Source organism: Musa acuminata, chromosome BXJ1-8 (genome assembly GCF_036884655.1).
Source record: "Musa acuminata AAA Group cultivar baxijiao chromosome BXJ1-8, Cavendish_Baxijiao_AAA, whole genome shotgun sequence".
NCBI classification, from domain to species: domain Eukaryota; kingdom Viridiplantae; phylum Streptophyta; class Magnoliopsida; order Zingiberales; family Musaceae; genus Musa; species Musa acuminata.
This window is the reverse complement of record NC_088334.1, coordinates 10711132-10726340: the sequence shown is the minus strand read 5'-3', so window position 1 is coordinate 10726340 and position 15209 is coordinate 10711132. Positions and strand designations below refer to the sequence as shown.

At 36.4% G+C, this 15209-nt stretch overlaps 1 protein-coding gene across 1 annotated transcript; it reads right to left on the bottom strand.

Moving 5' to 3' along the window:
• Nucleotides 1–286: 286 nt before the first annotated feature.
• Nucleotides 287–1955, bottom strand: LOC135588996 (carbonic anhydrase Nec1-like). The gene is made up of 7 exons (XM_065081322.1): nucleotides 1743–1955; nucleotides 1444–1661; nucleotides 1248–1354; nucleotides 1069–1174; nucleotides 809–967; nucleotides 671–724; nucleotides 287–572 (listed from the first exon to the last, which is right to left on the bottom strand). Exons 1-7 carry the CDS (start codon nucleotides 1840–1842, stop codon nucleotides 486–488), a joined length of 831 nt encoding a protein of 276 aa, XP_064937394.1. The 5' UTR covers nucleotides 1843–1955; the 3' UTR covers nucleotides 287–485.
• Between the last annotated feature and the right edge of the window lie 13254 nt (nucleotides 1956–15209).

Sequence of the window (15209 nt, the reverse complement as noted above, 5' to 3'; positions counted from 1 at the left end):
TTCTTCCTCAAGTTTCGTATTCTATCTCTCACCTCCATCAAAATTAGACAGTGGATTTGTAGGGCGTGTGTCCAGTCTCAGCAGCTCACTGTAGCTACAAAAGACTTGGTCGGAGGAGGTAAAAGCCTGCAGCCTCGGTTCCCAAGAAAAAGTTCTTTCTAGTACAGCTCTCGTGATCCAAAGATCTGATTTCTAGTGACGCTCAGTGTGTTTCCCATAAGAAACACATCTCTCTTGGCTGTATTTGATCTTTAATTTCCCAAAGAAAAAAAACAAGCTTATTAGGTAATCAAACGTGATGTACCATTTATTTCCAGACAACGGACATTGGCATATTACATAGTAGGTGTGACGAACTATTTTTTACTGGTAGATAGATGGCTTCTACCCCAGCAATATACATAGCAGAAGTAGCAACCCCATTTCATCATCCTTTTCAGGCATGGAAGTGTGCGTCGTCGGCGGTGCTCATCCACAGTTTCGCTTTAAGAGCTGGCATGGTCTTCGTGCGGCGGCTCGTACTTGTACACGTTGCGTCCTTTGATGGGCTGAACTGGTCTTGCGTTGTCCTTCTGCGAGAACGAGGGTTCAAGGAAGACGATGGTTAGGCAATGCAAGAAACAAAACGCTTCATCTAATGCATGGGAAAAAGATCAAACACCACACGTACATCATGCACGGGAATCCTCAGCGACGCCAGTTGACTCTCCGTTACGCTCTTCACCTAAACAACACCATACGATTCGGAGAATGATCATTCGACTTCCATGAGGAGATGGTAAAGGAGTGGCGGTAGGCACACGCGTACCTCTTTCATCACCGTCCATATAACAGGCTCACCGCAAGGTGGGGTTGTCAAAGAGCCACTGTACCTGAAGTATGGTTCTCTCGCACCTATAAGAGGTGGACGGATAGTCCCCACATACACGTTGTCCTGACTCTGGAGAGCTATTAGGCCCTCCGACAACTGTGCCAAAAGAAACCGAAAGGAGAAAGAGGGGAAAGAGTTAGTCCAGCAGCTGACGAGAGAGAAATATTCAAGTCAGGCCATTGGTGGGGAATGCGAACCTGGTGCAAGAGGGGATCGGCAAATGGACCAAACTCGTACAACATGCCAATGACTGTTATTTCTCCCTCCGGAGTAGTGTGCACCATGTGCAACTCCAAGGGATACCTGTCGACAAAACTAGAAGTTGAGCTTGCCGATCGCTGGATCTACAAGTAGCAATAAACTTTGTAGTTCGAACCTTTTGCCATAGAGTTCATGCTCGGACGGTGAGTGCCAGTGGCACTGCCGGAGATGGAATGTCTTCTCGCCGATCACAAGATCTCCTGGCGACCACGTCCAATTCACCTGACACGCATGCAACATCACAGAGACGTAGGATTCAGTACTGTTAAAGCCAAGACATGAGGGCATTCCGGACTCTGTTTCTCGATTACCAGGATCTCATGCCCCTTGTTCTGCAAGAAAGCAGGTCTGGTGCCGTAATTTGTTCTCAAGCTCCCCAGTGATGTGCTGACGATGATATTGCTTGGTTTAATCGAAATGGGTGATTGTTGTTCTCCAGTTTTGCACGTCTCCCATTCTTCATGAAGGTCTCCCCAGTGTTGAGGTCCGAGCTCGCTACATGGATCGTAGCTGTACTCCCAATCAGCTCCTACCAGTAAAACGAGATGACTCAGTCAAAGAGGCCTAAATTTACATGAGACCTAAAGCATGGTCTTAGAAGGCCACTCACCAACACCACTTGCTTCCGTTGCCATGACATGTGATTGGAGGACGACGAGGAGGGCTAGTGGAGCACTCAGCCATTGGAATGGAATTCTAGAGTTCCTCATGCTCGGAGATACAGGAGGAATCGGTGCAGGTTATGTGATCGCAGTGCGCTTCTTCTTATATAGAGATCGAGTGTGCATGAACAGATGCTGAAACCCGGTGGAAACATGGAAACGTTTACGAAGACAATGGATTAGCCCTCACCATGTTGTCGCCATTTTAGTAGTACTTCGTCCTTTGATGAAGACTTTGTCTTCTCTTCCACCGCTCACGTTTTTCAGATGACAACGTCCTTACCCTATTAAATGTCAATATGCCTTCTCCACAAGATTGATAATGAAGAGGTTTAGTAACACTTGACAACCTAATGATATCTCACTATTATTCTGTTGACAGATGCATCCACGGACGAAACAAAGAGAACCTGGACAGACGAGTCGTCTCGATCACTAGCTTTGTCGCATGCATGGAAGAAAACTGGGGGGCGGCTAACGTGAAAAACATGAAGCATCAATCTGACAAGATTGGGATAAGCTTTATCTTACGTTTTACAGCATGCAAATGTGGCTTGTTACCAATCTCTTCTCAACTTTGAATGATACTATGGATATTAAATGTTGCTGACACAAATCTGTACTGTGGCTATTGGTAATGGTTGGACCAGCATCTTTCTTATGGAAAGCACGCAGCAAATGCTACTAATAAGCCAAATAAGTACCCATGTGATTGTCTACCACAAAGTTTCATGAGAGTTGCAATCTTGCTTCAACTTTATTTTCCCTTTTTTTTTTTGACGAATGATGAGGATGTTAGTCCTGCCACATTATGGTAATATATTAAAATATTTACAAGTTAATATCTAACATATTGGTTGGATGGTGATGTATCAGTTATAAAAAAATTAAATTCTCATCTAATAATTTATACTAATCTGTAGAATATTATGTAGATACGGCACCTGTTAGTTAATATCCTGCTGTAACAGAGTCAGATGATATAAATCTGAATGTGCTATTATTGATCCGAGAAAACTCATAGTGAAGAAGACGATGTGGTGTTATGTTGATATCTACTCATTGGAGACTATTCGTCATCAAAAACTCAAGTCTGCCACAAAATGTGCATTTTTGTTGCTATGTCATGATAAGAAAGATAGAAACAATATAGTCACCGTTTGAATCATGCTTTTTTGCCTCTCATAAACTCCGGACACAAGCTTTTGCTTTTTGTCGACCAAAGTTTACTGTCACTAAAGGCTGCTAGCTATTGCTATCCGCAACACAAAGTAAATGGAAGACAACGGCTTGCAACTTCTACATGAGTACTTAGATAGATAGGGAGATCAAAGACATGTAATACGAATTAATAGGAAAAAAGGAGCTTTGTAGGAGCTTCATTTTCTATCTGCAACACCGAGTAGGTTGTAGCTCAGACATAATCATTTATTCTTCGGCTATGTGAATAGTTACTGCGGGCGAAGGTCAATCGACTTATTTAGTGGCCAACTAAACTTTTGTGCTATCATGATAATTATGTCAGCATGATGGTGAAGATAGAGGCAAGGTTCATTTCAAATTTGCCTTCACACGATTGAGGATCACTGTGACTCTATATATACATATACTTTATATAAATATTTTCTTAAGAAATATTTATATTTTAGATTTTTCTCAATCGGAACCTCCCTTTTGTTTTTTGTTTTCAAACAGTATCTTTAATTTAAAAAATGAATTATTCCTTTTTTTTTCCTGTTATAATGTTTTAGCATATTGTAGTATTTTTGACTTGTTATAGTATTTTGGCCACCATAATAATAACACTATGAAAATTACTCGAAAACATCATAAATAATCTAAATGAACTCGCAACCTTGAAAAAACTAACTATAAGCCTAAAAATGTTATATTTTAATGATTTATAAATAATGACAATCAAAGAAATATAATATTATACCACTTGTAGTATTTTTCAATAATGTTTATAGCATTTTCAGTACCTTAATAAGATACTATAAATGAGCCAAATGAAAATACTGTAATAATAAAAAAATTGGTAGAAATTTTTTAAAAGATATTTTAGTTATTTTTAAAATTTTAGGTACTATTTGAAAAAAATAAAAGAGGGAATATGTTAGAACCCTTGGTAGATTCTAAACTTGGGGTTGATTTCTTTAGGGGATCAGCATCCTTGGAACTCTTAGGGGTTCCTCCCTCTAAGTTGCTACTCAAAGATTGTAGAAAAGATTTATCTATTGCTTATCAAAAGAGATGAATACATGGCTATTTATAGGGTTTCTAGATCCTAACTCCTAATAGGACTCCTACTCAAGACTCTATTCCTTTACAACTCCTAATTTTTCTTTAAGAAATAAGCTCCAAACCCTAGCCGGCCTCTTCATCTCTTTAATAGGGGTCGGCTTAGGTAGGTTTTACATAAATGCCCCTATCAATTAAGACTTTCCTAGCTAAAGTCCTAACAGACCCGTCCTCTTCAAATCAGCCTTGTCCTCGAGGCTGACAATCCATGAATTCTGGGAATTTGATCTTTAAGTCGTCATAGTTCTCCCAAGTGGCACCTTCTGCTAGTAAGTTCGCCCACTATATTAGCACTTTCGTAGTGGGTCGTCGTCGTCGAGCTATGATCCGTCGATCAATAATGACACTCGATTGGGTATAGAGTTCTCCTTGGGTAGTCATATTTTGTGGGTGGCTTTGGGCTGTCTCCAAGCACCTATTTATCACTTCCATCTGGCTGTTGGTTTGCGGGTGATACATCATACTCCTTTTTAATTTAGTGCCATTATAGCGTAATTCTTTTGAGTCCCAATTGTAATGAGCCACGGAGCTTGGTGCTTCCTCTAATTTTTTTTTTTATGATCTTACTAGTCTTCGAATCTTCTTGCCATTAACTCTTAATATCCTTAGGGATGTTGCTAGTCGAAAGTGAAATGGTCAAAAATTCAACTTGCTTAGATAGTCGTGAAAGTGCATTTGCAACAATATTCTCTTTCCCCTTTTTGTAAGTTATTTCATAATCATATCCAAAAAGCTTTGTTACCCAGTTTTGCTGCTTGGGGGAAGATATCTTCTGCTCCAAGAAATATTTTAGGCCTTTATGATCGGTCTTGATTTGAAAGTATCACCCGATCAAGTACAATCTTCATTTGGCCACCGCATGCACAATCGCAAGCATCTTCTTATCATAAATAGTCATTTTGAGATGGGAAGGAGATAATGCCTTACTGGTATAAGCGAGGGGGTGGCCATCTTGCATTAGTACAACATCAATTCCAACTCCAAAGGCATCGACTTCAATAACGAAAGTCTTGCCGAAGTCGAGTAGCGCTAGTACGAGTGTTGTCGTCATTGCAACTTTAAGTTTGTCGAAGGTGGTGGTTGCTTTGTTCAACCATCGGAAAGTATCTTTTTTTAGTAAGAAAGTAAGTGGTGCACTGATCTTTCCATCATTTTTTACGAACTTGCGGTAGTAGCATATTAAATCGAGAAAGCCACATAGCAATTTTATGTTCTCGAGGTCAGCCAATTCTAATTTTGGAGGGGTCCACTGCCACACTTTCCTCTGATATGATACGCCCAAGATATTCCACCTTCTGTTAAAGAAAGTAAAAATTCATAGTGGTCGTTGTGTATTCAAAAGGTGGTATTCGGTATGTCTTCTTCGCACACTCGTATTTGATGATACCCAAATCAAAGATCCAGCTTTGTGAAGATTTGTACTCCTTTTCATCTAGTAATTCATCTACTATTGGAATAGGATATTTATCCTTGATGGTTATGTCGTTTAGAGCTCAATAATCAATACACAATCGCTATGTTCCGTCTTTCGTATGAGGAGTACTGGTGAAGAGTATGGGCTGCAACTTGGCCGAATAACTCATATTTTGAGCATCTTTTTTACAATCCTTTCTATTTCATCTATCTAGAGATGTGGATACTGATATGGCTGAGTATTTGCTAGAGATTTGCCTAGAAGAATCATTATATAATGATCATGCTGATGGGTAAGAGGTAGGTTATGCAGTTTGTCAAATATATCTAAAAATTTAGTAAGCAAAGGAAGTAGAATTGGATCTTCAAATTATGTTGGCTCTTTCTTAGTTTGCTGTTGTAATTTGTACCAAAACGTCACTGCATGCTTTATGCAAAACCTTCTCCATTTGTTACGTGCAAATCGTCCTTGGTGTTTACCTTCAATTCGCTCCCTCCGAGACAAGTTTAAGATACTGGATATGAGGTGGTAAGATATTTACAAGGAAAGTTTCAAGCTTAAATAAATTAATATAAATTAATAAAATAAACATTAGGAATCTTATGGTGCCTTTCGCCCATAAGATATATGTTTCTAAAAAAATTAATTTAACTATATCTAACTTTTTATGTTTCTAAAAAAATTAAGATATATGTTTCTCTCAAATTTCTTTTGGACAAATATTATTGTCTAATTCTCTACTGATAAAATAATATCTATTTCTACAACTTTACTATCAGCATGATTTGCCAGTGTGCTCCGTTAGTTTAGAGATGACCAAGAAAAATGACCCACCACAAGTATACTTATCTCGTAATCCAAATAGCAAAGCTTCATTGGAAAAGAGCAAAGACAATTAGCATGAACTTAATCAATCTAAAATGATAATGATCAAAGGCTCCATTGTTCTATATACCATGAAAAAAATATCATGCTAAGTTCCTAACTAAAATGAATATAATTTTCCAATTATTACATTGTTGTTGTTGTTGTTCATTGCTTTGAATTAATGAAGAAACAAAGTAGTAAGCATAACCAAGAATAAGTATATACATCATTATACTGATTAGGTTGGCTAAACTGGTGGCTGTCCAAAGATAAGGTCGCATTGCTTGTGCAAGAGTCTAAACCCCTCTAAATACTTCAAGTCATGATTAACTTATAAAGGTTTTTTAGCATACATTATGGACCATGCTTTGACTTGTTTTTTATGAATTAAATGATTTGTAAATCTCATTAATGGGCAATCTCATTATTTTCTTTGGTATTTAGCATAGCAAAATATCAAAACCCTAAACCCTAACAGAACTATGGAGGAATCAATTTGAAAGCAAACTACCTTAGTTCTTAGGCCTTGATTAAGTTCATTATTTTACGAGTTTGTTATGTGTTTTGCAAATGTTCTATGATTAAGTCCATCGCATATGATTTATCTTTATGCTCAGACATGACTCTCATGGTTCATAAAAGCCATCAAACATCTATCATCATGGGTCTATCCCTTAAGTTATTTTGGTAACTGAGGACACAGAGAGAGAGAGAGAGAGAGAGAGAGAGAGAGAGAAAGAGAGAGAGATGCCCCAACATTGTTAGCATTTATGTAGGGTTTGCCCCACAAAATAACTCTAGATTTTACATGTAACATATGCACAAAAAGAAACATTGCCTACAACATCATGTATACTGAATTAACTAGCTGCTACCTACCTGTGTATCATAGATTAGAAGACCGACAGGTGCTCTTCCTTTTGGCCATTTGCCCACAATTTTCATGTAAAAAAATTGCAAGTGATTTGGAAAGGAGCGGACTCACTTTGTAAAGGACCAACAACTAGAAATTTTAGTGAATGCCTCATAGCTATCTTTGCTCCTAGGAATTGGTACTATGTGGACAGTACATATACAAAGCCAAGCCAGCCATGGACATTTTATTTTATGTAGTAGTAGTTCAGTACATTGACAGAAAAGCCCCAGCCATCCATGACATAATGATCTAAGCCATACATGGCAGCAAGTACTTGAAAGCATTTGCCCCATATACTGAGCAAATCTTACACATCCTATATACTACTGTAGCAGATGGCAATTCATGGCAGCAGCACAGTCTTATGGCATATAGCAGAATCCCATAAGCAGTGGTGTGGTAAATTGTCCGAGCGTGCAGGGCGTGCAGGGCGTGCAGTGCGTGCCGTAGTACTAACATCAAACATATTGTCGTTCTCGGCATCCTTCGTGGCACCAAAGGAATAGCCAACTGATGCATCTGCAGCAGCTTTTACCTTCTTCTCTCCGGGAATATTGTTGATGTCCTTCTTGACCTCCTCGTTGTTGCTTCCACCAGCACTACTGGAGCTAAACACAACTTTGTTATCAGCATGCACGTATTCCTTTACCTGAACTCCTCGAAGGGAGCTACCCAAGGGATTCTCCTCAAGCCTTCTGCTCTCCACACCAGTTTTGGAGAGGATGATGACCAAACCAAATGTAAAAACGAGCACAAATGACATCTTCATTGTTGATCAGCTACAACAAAGTGAAAAATTCACATTTCAATACTAAGATATCCTATATGTAACAATTAATTTCGAGCTTTGATGTATTCAACAGATACATGTGCTAATTTGGTTAAGTAAATAGCTAAAACTACTATGTGTCTTAGAACTTACCTTGAACTCAATTCCTCCACGTTTGAGATACTTGATACGAGACGATATTTATAAGGGAACCTTCAAGGTTGGAACAAATAGAGAAAGTAACAAGATAAACATTTAGAATCTTATTGTGCATATCGGTCATGCGCACATATCATACGACTTTGCGTGCCTAAGAATTTATTGTGCGAATTACATCATGCGCACCAATGAGGTAGTGGAGAATAATAATCATGTCACCGATAGATGAAATCGATTGCAATTGTTGTCTAACTTCATGTGCTAGTCAAAAGGTTCAAATAGGCACTTCACTCGACCTTATATTGGACAACTATTAGTTTCCCTAGTTCTCTAATGATAAGAAATATCTACTTCTATACCAATACTATCAATATTGTTTGCCAATTTGCTCATTACTCCACCATATGTATGCTTGACTTGTGATGCAAATAGAAGAACTTCTTTGTAAACAAGTGCAGGGACAATTAGTATGAATTTAGTGAAGTTAAACCAACCAAAAGAATCATGCTAAATTCCTAACTTCTGAAATGGATATAATTTTTCAGTTTATTATACATATATCATGGGAAGTTTCATGTTCAATTCATGACTATTAATATGAATATAATTGTTCAATTATTATATTGTTGTTGTTGTTGTTGTTCATGTCTTTGAATCAAGCATCATAGTCATAAGCATAACCAAATATATGTAAACCTACATCTGCTCAAAAACACAGATTTAATATTAGCACATCCATTTTCTATTTAACAAGTTGTATAAGTAAGTAAAATGCCATTACAAATTGTTTAACATTGTTGTTTTGAGAACTGATTCTTAACTTACACTATGTGCTTCTCAGATGTTCTATACATCTAATCCTAGTTCACATGCTTAAATTACTTTCATTTATTTACCTTTGCATGATCATTCTTCTGGTCATAATCATAACTCTTATGGCTTTCATCAGAACAATAACTATTCCATGCATGCATATATTCATCAATTTTATATTGAAACAAGAACCCACTACTCGATGGCATTCTCACAATTTGTGAGCAATATATGAGCATTTCTCATGTTATTATTTTGAGCGAATTGCTATATCAAATAATATGCTAATCATGGCAATAGATATTCGAAGGTTTGATCGAGACTCCAGTCCAGAAAGAGACTGTCTTGAGGCAGATGGAGGGTAATAGAACATTGTGTTATATATTTCTCACACAATCTCTCGCATTCTGTGTGGATCTCTCATAGAATAAGTTTTCTTGAAAGGTTTTTGGTGCTTGCTATTTGGACTCTTACCCTAACCCTAAACAGTTTGTCATGCCAAACGAGAAATAGTTGGTGGCCTGCAAGGACGGTATTCGTCCTATAACTTGCTTTATGAACAGGGTAATGATATTCCTATCGGAACAAGAAAACATGGCCATGATTTCGGCCGTCAGGTTTATTCTTCTCGGACCCTCAAGAACCTCTCAAGACTTGAATCATGTCAATGAACTGGTAAATGAATTTGGTTAGGTGATAAATTTGATCTAAACGCATCGAAACGAAAAGAAATTTTTGTGTTAGAGTAGTGTCTAAAATATGATTCTGTCAAGATATTTGTTAATGTCCCTCCTCGAGTTCATACTCATATATATAAATAATATTGAACCTGGTATACGAAGTTACATATGTATGTAAGATGAGATGATCTCAAAACTTTCACTCTTCAGACATCAATCATGGAACTTGTCTGATCTGATTCAGATTCCAAGACGAGCCGCATGCCTCGACACCAATGCACTTTAAAGCGTCAAGGAATCTGCATTCAATAATTGCTACCCATGTGTACGAGTTCATGGAAGAACCAAAAACTATTTCGATCTTGCAAGCCAAACACCTCCATTATATGCTTGCATAAAGTAATCTGGCAAGGTTCTTCATGAAGACATCGAAGCCTAGTTTTCATCACGAACAAAGTTCATCTTGTCTTCCAGCAAGAACTCTACTTTGGTGTGCTTGTTAGAACTTTAGGGTTTACTCCACCCCGCAAGAAAAACTTTAGGGTTTACATGTAACAGATGCATAGCTGGTAATATTGCCTAACAAAGCTAATAATTAATGTCTTCGAGCAAGAACTCAACTTTGGTGTGCTTGTTAAATCTATGGGGTTTACAAACAACAGATGCATCAGTAGAAATATTGCCTCTAACATCATGTACACTAAATTAACTAGGTACCTACCTACGTATCTATTGTAGAAGATAGAATGATGAGACATACATGAACAGAAGTCCAATATTTTGCCGGTGATCTTGAAGTAAAAAATTGCAAGTGATTTGGAAAGGTGTGGTTTAAGTTTGTGAAGGACAAAGAGCTACAATATCTAGTCAAATCTTCCCTCTAGAAATCATTAAAAATAATAGTGAAAGCCATAGCTTTCTGTCTCTCAGACGAGTTTGTATTGTGTGGATATAATGTAGCAAGCCAAGCTAGCCATGGAAATTTTATTTTACTTAGTAGTTAGTACATTGACCAAGAGGCCTCAGTCATCCATGACACAACCTAAGGACATATGCAGCACATATTACTTGAAGCCATTTTGCTCTATATACTGAGCAAATTTGCCACACACATACACTACTAGTAAGAGTCAACAGTGCCAGGCTGCAGGGCTTTAAGGGTGCTTATGAATATTACTATACATCCTTCGGTAGTCATCGATCGATACCTGGTGGTGTGTGTCCATGGACATGCCTTGGGTTTGTGCAATAGGATCACCATCACACTTGTTGTAGTTGTCCTTGCCATTGTTTTTACCTTTGGCTTTATTGGTGGCAAGTGATGGATTTCTGATATTTTTTCCTTTCAACTCTCCATGATTGTTGATATCCATCGTGGTTTCTTCATTGCTCTTTCCACCAACACTGGAACCGAAGACAGATTTATCATCATGAACCATGTTCTCCTTTCCCTTATCTCTGTGAAGAGAGAAACTCAAGGGATTCTCGATGTATTCACCTTCCACACTAGTGTTGGAGAAGATCATGATCAAACCAAATATTAAAACAAGCACAAATGAGATCTTCATTGTTGATAAGCTGCATCAAAACGAAAATGATGATCTCAATAGTTAGATACTATACCAATTAATTTTGAGCTTTGATGTTTTCATTAACTTGATCGTGTGCTAACATGGTTAAATATATGACTAAAGTAATAGGAATCTTGGAAGTTACCTTGAATTGACTTCCTCCGGGACAAGTTTGGGATGCTCTTGTATGAGAGCACGGTATTTATAGGCAGATATTCAAGCTTAGATGAACTGATGTAAATTGACAAGATAAGTATTGGGAATCCTGTGGTGCTTTTCGATCATGCCTGTATTTTCTATGAACATAGCATGGATAAGATAATTATTGCGCTAATTACATCATGCTCACCGATGAGGTAGTGGAGAACAATAATCATGTCGCAATGGAACAAAATTAATAGCAATTTAGGCTACATTAGTTTTACATAGGTCTAATAGGTTATGCTCCTCAAGGTGTAAAATTATACATACATCACTCAGACCTACATTAGACAAATTAAAGAGGTCTTTACCCAATTCTCCAAAGATGCACAATATCTAACCAGACAACTATACTTTCAGTATTTGTTTGCCTATGTGCTCCATTTGTATCGATATGAGATGGAAAAAAGACCAAATCATTTATGTATTTGACTTCAAATGTAAATGAAAAGCAATTAGTATGAACTTAGTCTAGACTTATAGTTATTGAAATTTATGATACCACCTTAATTTATGTTTGTGTGTTTGCAAAAATATGCATGACACTCAGATAAATCAACTCCTCCGAGGGAGGCATCAGCATATGAAGAGTACTATTAGACCAAAACCTCAAAAGAGAATCTTAGTTGGCATTGCAAATGATCACAATGCTGTTTACTAGAATGCAAGGAATGCTTGTATCTTTTGTTGTAGTTCATACTTCCATGAGCAATTGTGTATGATTTTTGTGATGGAATTGGTGAGAATAGAAACTATTCCATGCAGGAATACTAGCCATCAAAACATGCTCATTGTTACTCCATTAACTGTTCATGTTTGGACCGAGAGAAATAGAGTCCTACGATGAATCTTGCACTATATCTATGGTGGGAGAATACTTAAAGCCCCACTATATTTTGATGGATATAATGCATGCATGGAATAGTTTTTCTTCTGATGAAAAACCACACGAATTATGATTATGAGCAGAAGCATGTGAACTAAGATGTATAGAACATCTGTGAGGCATATAGAAAGCACAATGCCAAAGGCAAAAAAAAAGGGATTTCTCAGTTCTATCCAACCCTAAAGGCAACATTCCATTTGAGCATGTTGAAATTTTGTCAAAATTAAATGTCTAAGTATAAGTTAAGAATCAGTTCTCAAAACAACAATGTTAAACAAATTGCGATGGCATTTTACTAACTTATATAAATTGTTAAATAGAAAATGGATGTGTTACTAATCAATATGTGTTTTTGAGCAGATACAGATTTGCATATGTTTGGTTATGCTTAGGACTATGATGCTTCATTCAAAGACATGAACAACAACCACGATATAATAATTGAAAAATTATATTCATACGAATAATTAGGACTTGAACATGATACATTTCATGATATGTATAATAACTGAAAAATTATATCCATTTCAGTAGTTAGGAATTTAACATGATTCTTTTGGTGTTTAACTTGACTAAGTTCATATTGATTGTCTTTGCTCTTGTTTACAAAGAAGTTCTTATAGTTGCATCACAAGTCAAGTATAGATATGGTGGAGTAACGAGCAAATTGGCAAACAATGTTGATAGTATAGGTGTAGAAGTAGATATTTCTTATCATTAGAGAACTAAGGAAATTAATACTTGTGTGATATAGGGTTTAGGGAAATGCATATTTGAACCTTTTGACTAGAATGCAAAGTTAGACATATGACAATCAATGGAGTGTCGATTTCATCATCGGTTTACATGATGTAATTTGCACAATAAATATCTTTGGCACACTATGTTCTAGGAAATGTGCACATGACCAATAAGCACAATAAGATTCTCAATGTTTATCTTATTATTTTCTATTTTCTTCTAAGCTTGAAAGTTATCTTTAAATATCATGTCTCCAAGTATCTCAAACTCAAGGAAGTAAGTTCAAAGTAATTAATTTTTATTAATTATATATATAATTAAGTCTCCTATGATGTCTCATATCAAGTGTATATATATATATATATATATATATATATATATATATATATATATATATATATATATATATATATACTCACAGCCCGTCCAATGACCCACACCACGTCACGCCTTGCAAGTATCTACGGAAGTGTGCCTATTCTCGTAAACGTACTTAAAACTATGCTATCTGCTAGTGTAGTATGTAGGATGTGTGAGACTTTCTCGGTATATGGAGCAAATACTTTCATGTACTGATCATCTACATAAAATAGGATGTCCATGACTGGCTTGGCATGTTCTTTGTACTGTCCACATAATACCAGCAATAGACTTAAGAGTTGTTGGTCTTTGTTATAATCATCTCTCTCTCTCTCTTTCCTTATTTACCAAAATAACCTAAGGGATAGACTCATGATGATGGATGATTCATGGGTATTATGAACTATGAGAGTTATGAATGAGCATAAAGATCAATTATATAGGATGAACACGGTACACAAATAAAGGCTGAGCATGAGAACATGGAACATTTGCAGAACACATAACAAGTATATAAAATAATGAACTTAATCAAGCCCTAAGAACCAAGGTAGTTTGCTTTTAAATAATTCATATGTAGTTCTTCTAGGGTTTAGGGTTTTGATAATTTTGTATGCCAAATACCGAAGAAAATAATGAGATTTTCAAGTATAGTTAATAGTCAACACTGAAGATTTGGTCTAAAAGTTCTATCGATGTGCCGAGACAGTCCTAGTAGATTAAGTGCAACACTGTATATGAATATATAGAACTTTTTGTCAAAAATAAATATTTAAGCATTAGTTTTACTAATTTTAACAAGCCCTTAATTAGCTTTGCAATTCATTGAATTCATCAAAAACAGGCCAAAGCATGGATCATGACTTGCTGTCTTTAAAGAAGTTCCTTGTAGATAGCCACCAGTTTAGCCAACCTAATCTGCATAATGATGTCTATACTGATGCTTGGCTATGCTTAAGACTTTGTTGATTCATTAATTAAAAGCAATGAACTATAGCAACAACAATTAATAATCGAACAATTATATTCATTTTATAAGTATGGAACTTAACATGATTTTTTATTTTTTCATGATGTATAGAATGATTGAGCTTTTGATCATTATCATTTTAGATTGACTAAGTTCATGCTAATTTTCTTTGTTCTTTTCTAAAGAAGCTTTCCTATTAGGATTACAAGATAAGTATACTTGTGCTTGGTCATTTTTCCTCGTCATATCTAAAGTGATAGACCACATTGGTAAATAATGTTGATAGTAGAGTTGTAGAAGCAGATATTATTTTTATCATTAGAGAATTAGGCAATAATCTTTGTCCAAAAGAGATTTGAGCAAAACATATATCTCAACATTTTGATGAACATAAAAAGTTGTACATATTTATATTAATGCGGTCTCAATTGCAATCGGTTTTGTCCATCGGCAACACAATTATTATTCTCCAATATCTCATTGGTGTCCTTATGGCTAAAGAGTTGGGGATTCAATGCATATGATACCACCATAATTTATGTTTGTACGTTTGCAAAAATATGCATGACCCTCAGATAAATCAACTCCTCAGAGAGAGGCACCAGCATATGTAGAGAATCTTATTTGGCATTGCAAATTATCACGATGCTGCTTACTAGAATGCAAGGAATGCCTATATCTTTTGTTGTAGTTCATACTTCCATCAGTAATTGTGTATATATTTTTCTGATGGACTTGGTAAGAATAGAGACTATTCCATGCCGGAA

Coding starts and splice junctions, on each gene's coding strand:
- LOC135588996 (XM_065081322.1), bottom strand. CDS start 1,842: ATGAGGAACTCTAGAATTCCATTCCAATGGCTGAGTGCTCCACTAGCC. Junction 968..1,068: donor CCGATCCCCTCTTGCACCAG/GTTCGCATTCCC, acceptor CTTTTGGCACAG/TTGTCGGAGGGCCTAATAGC. Junction 725..808: donor TATGGACGGTGATGAAAGAG/GTACGCGTGTGC, acceptor GGTGTTGTTTAG/GTGAAGAGCGTAACGGAGAG.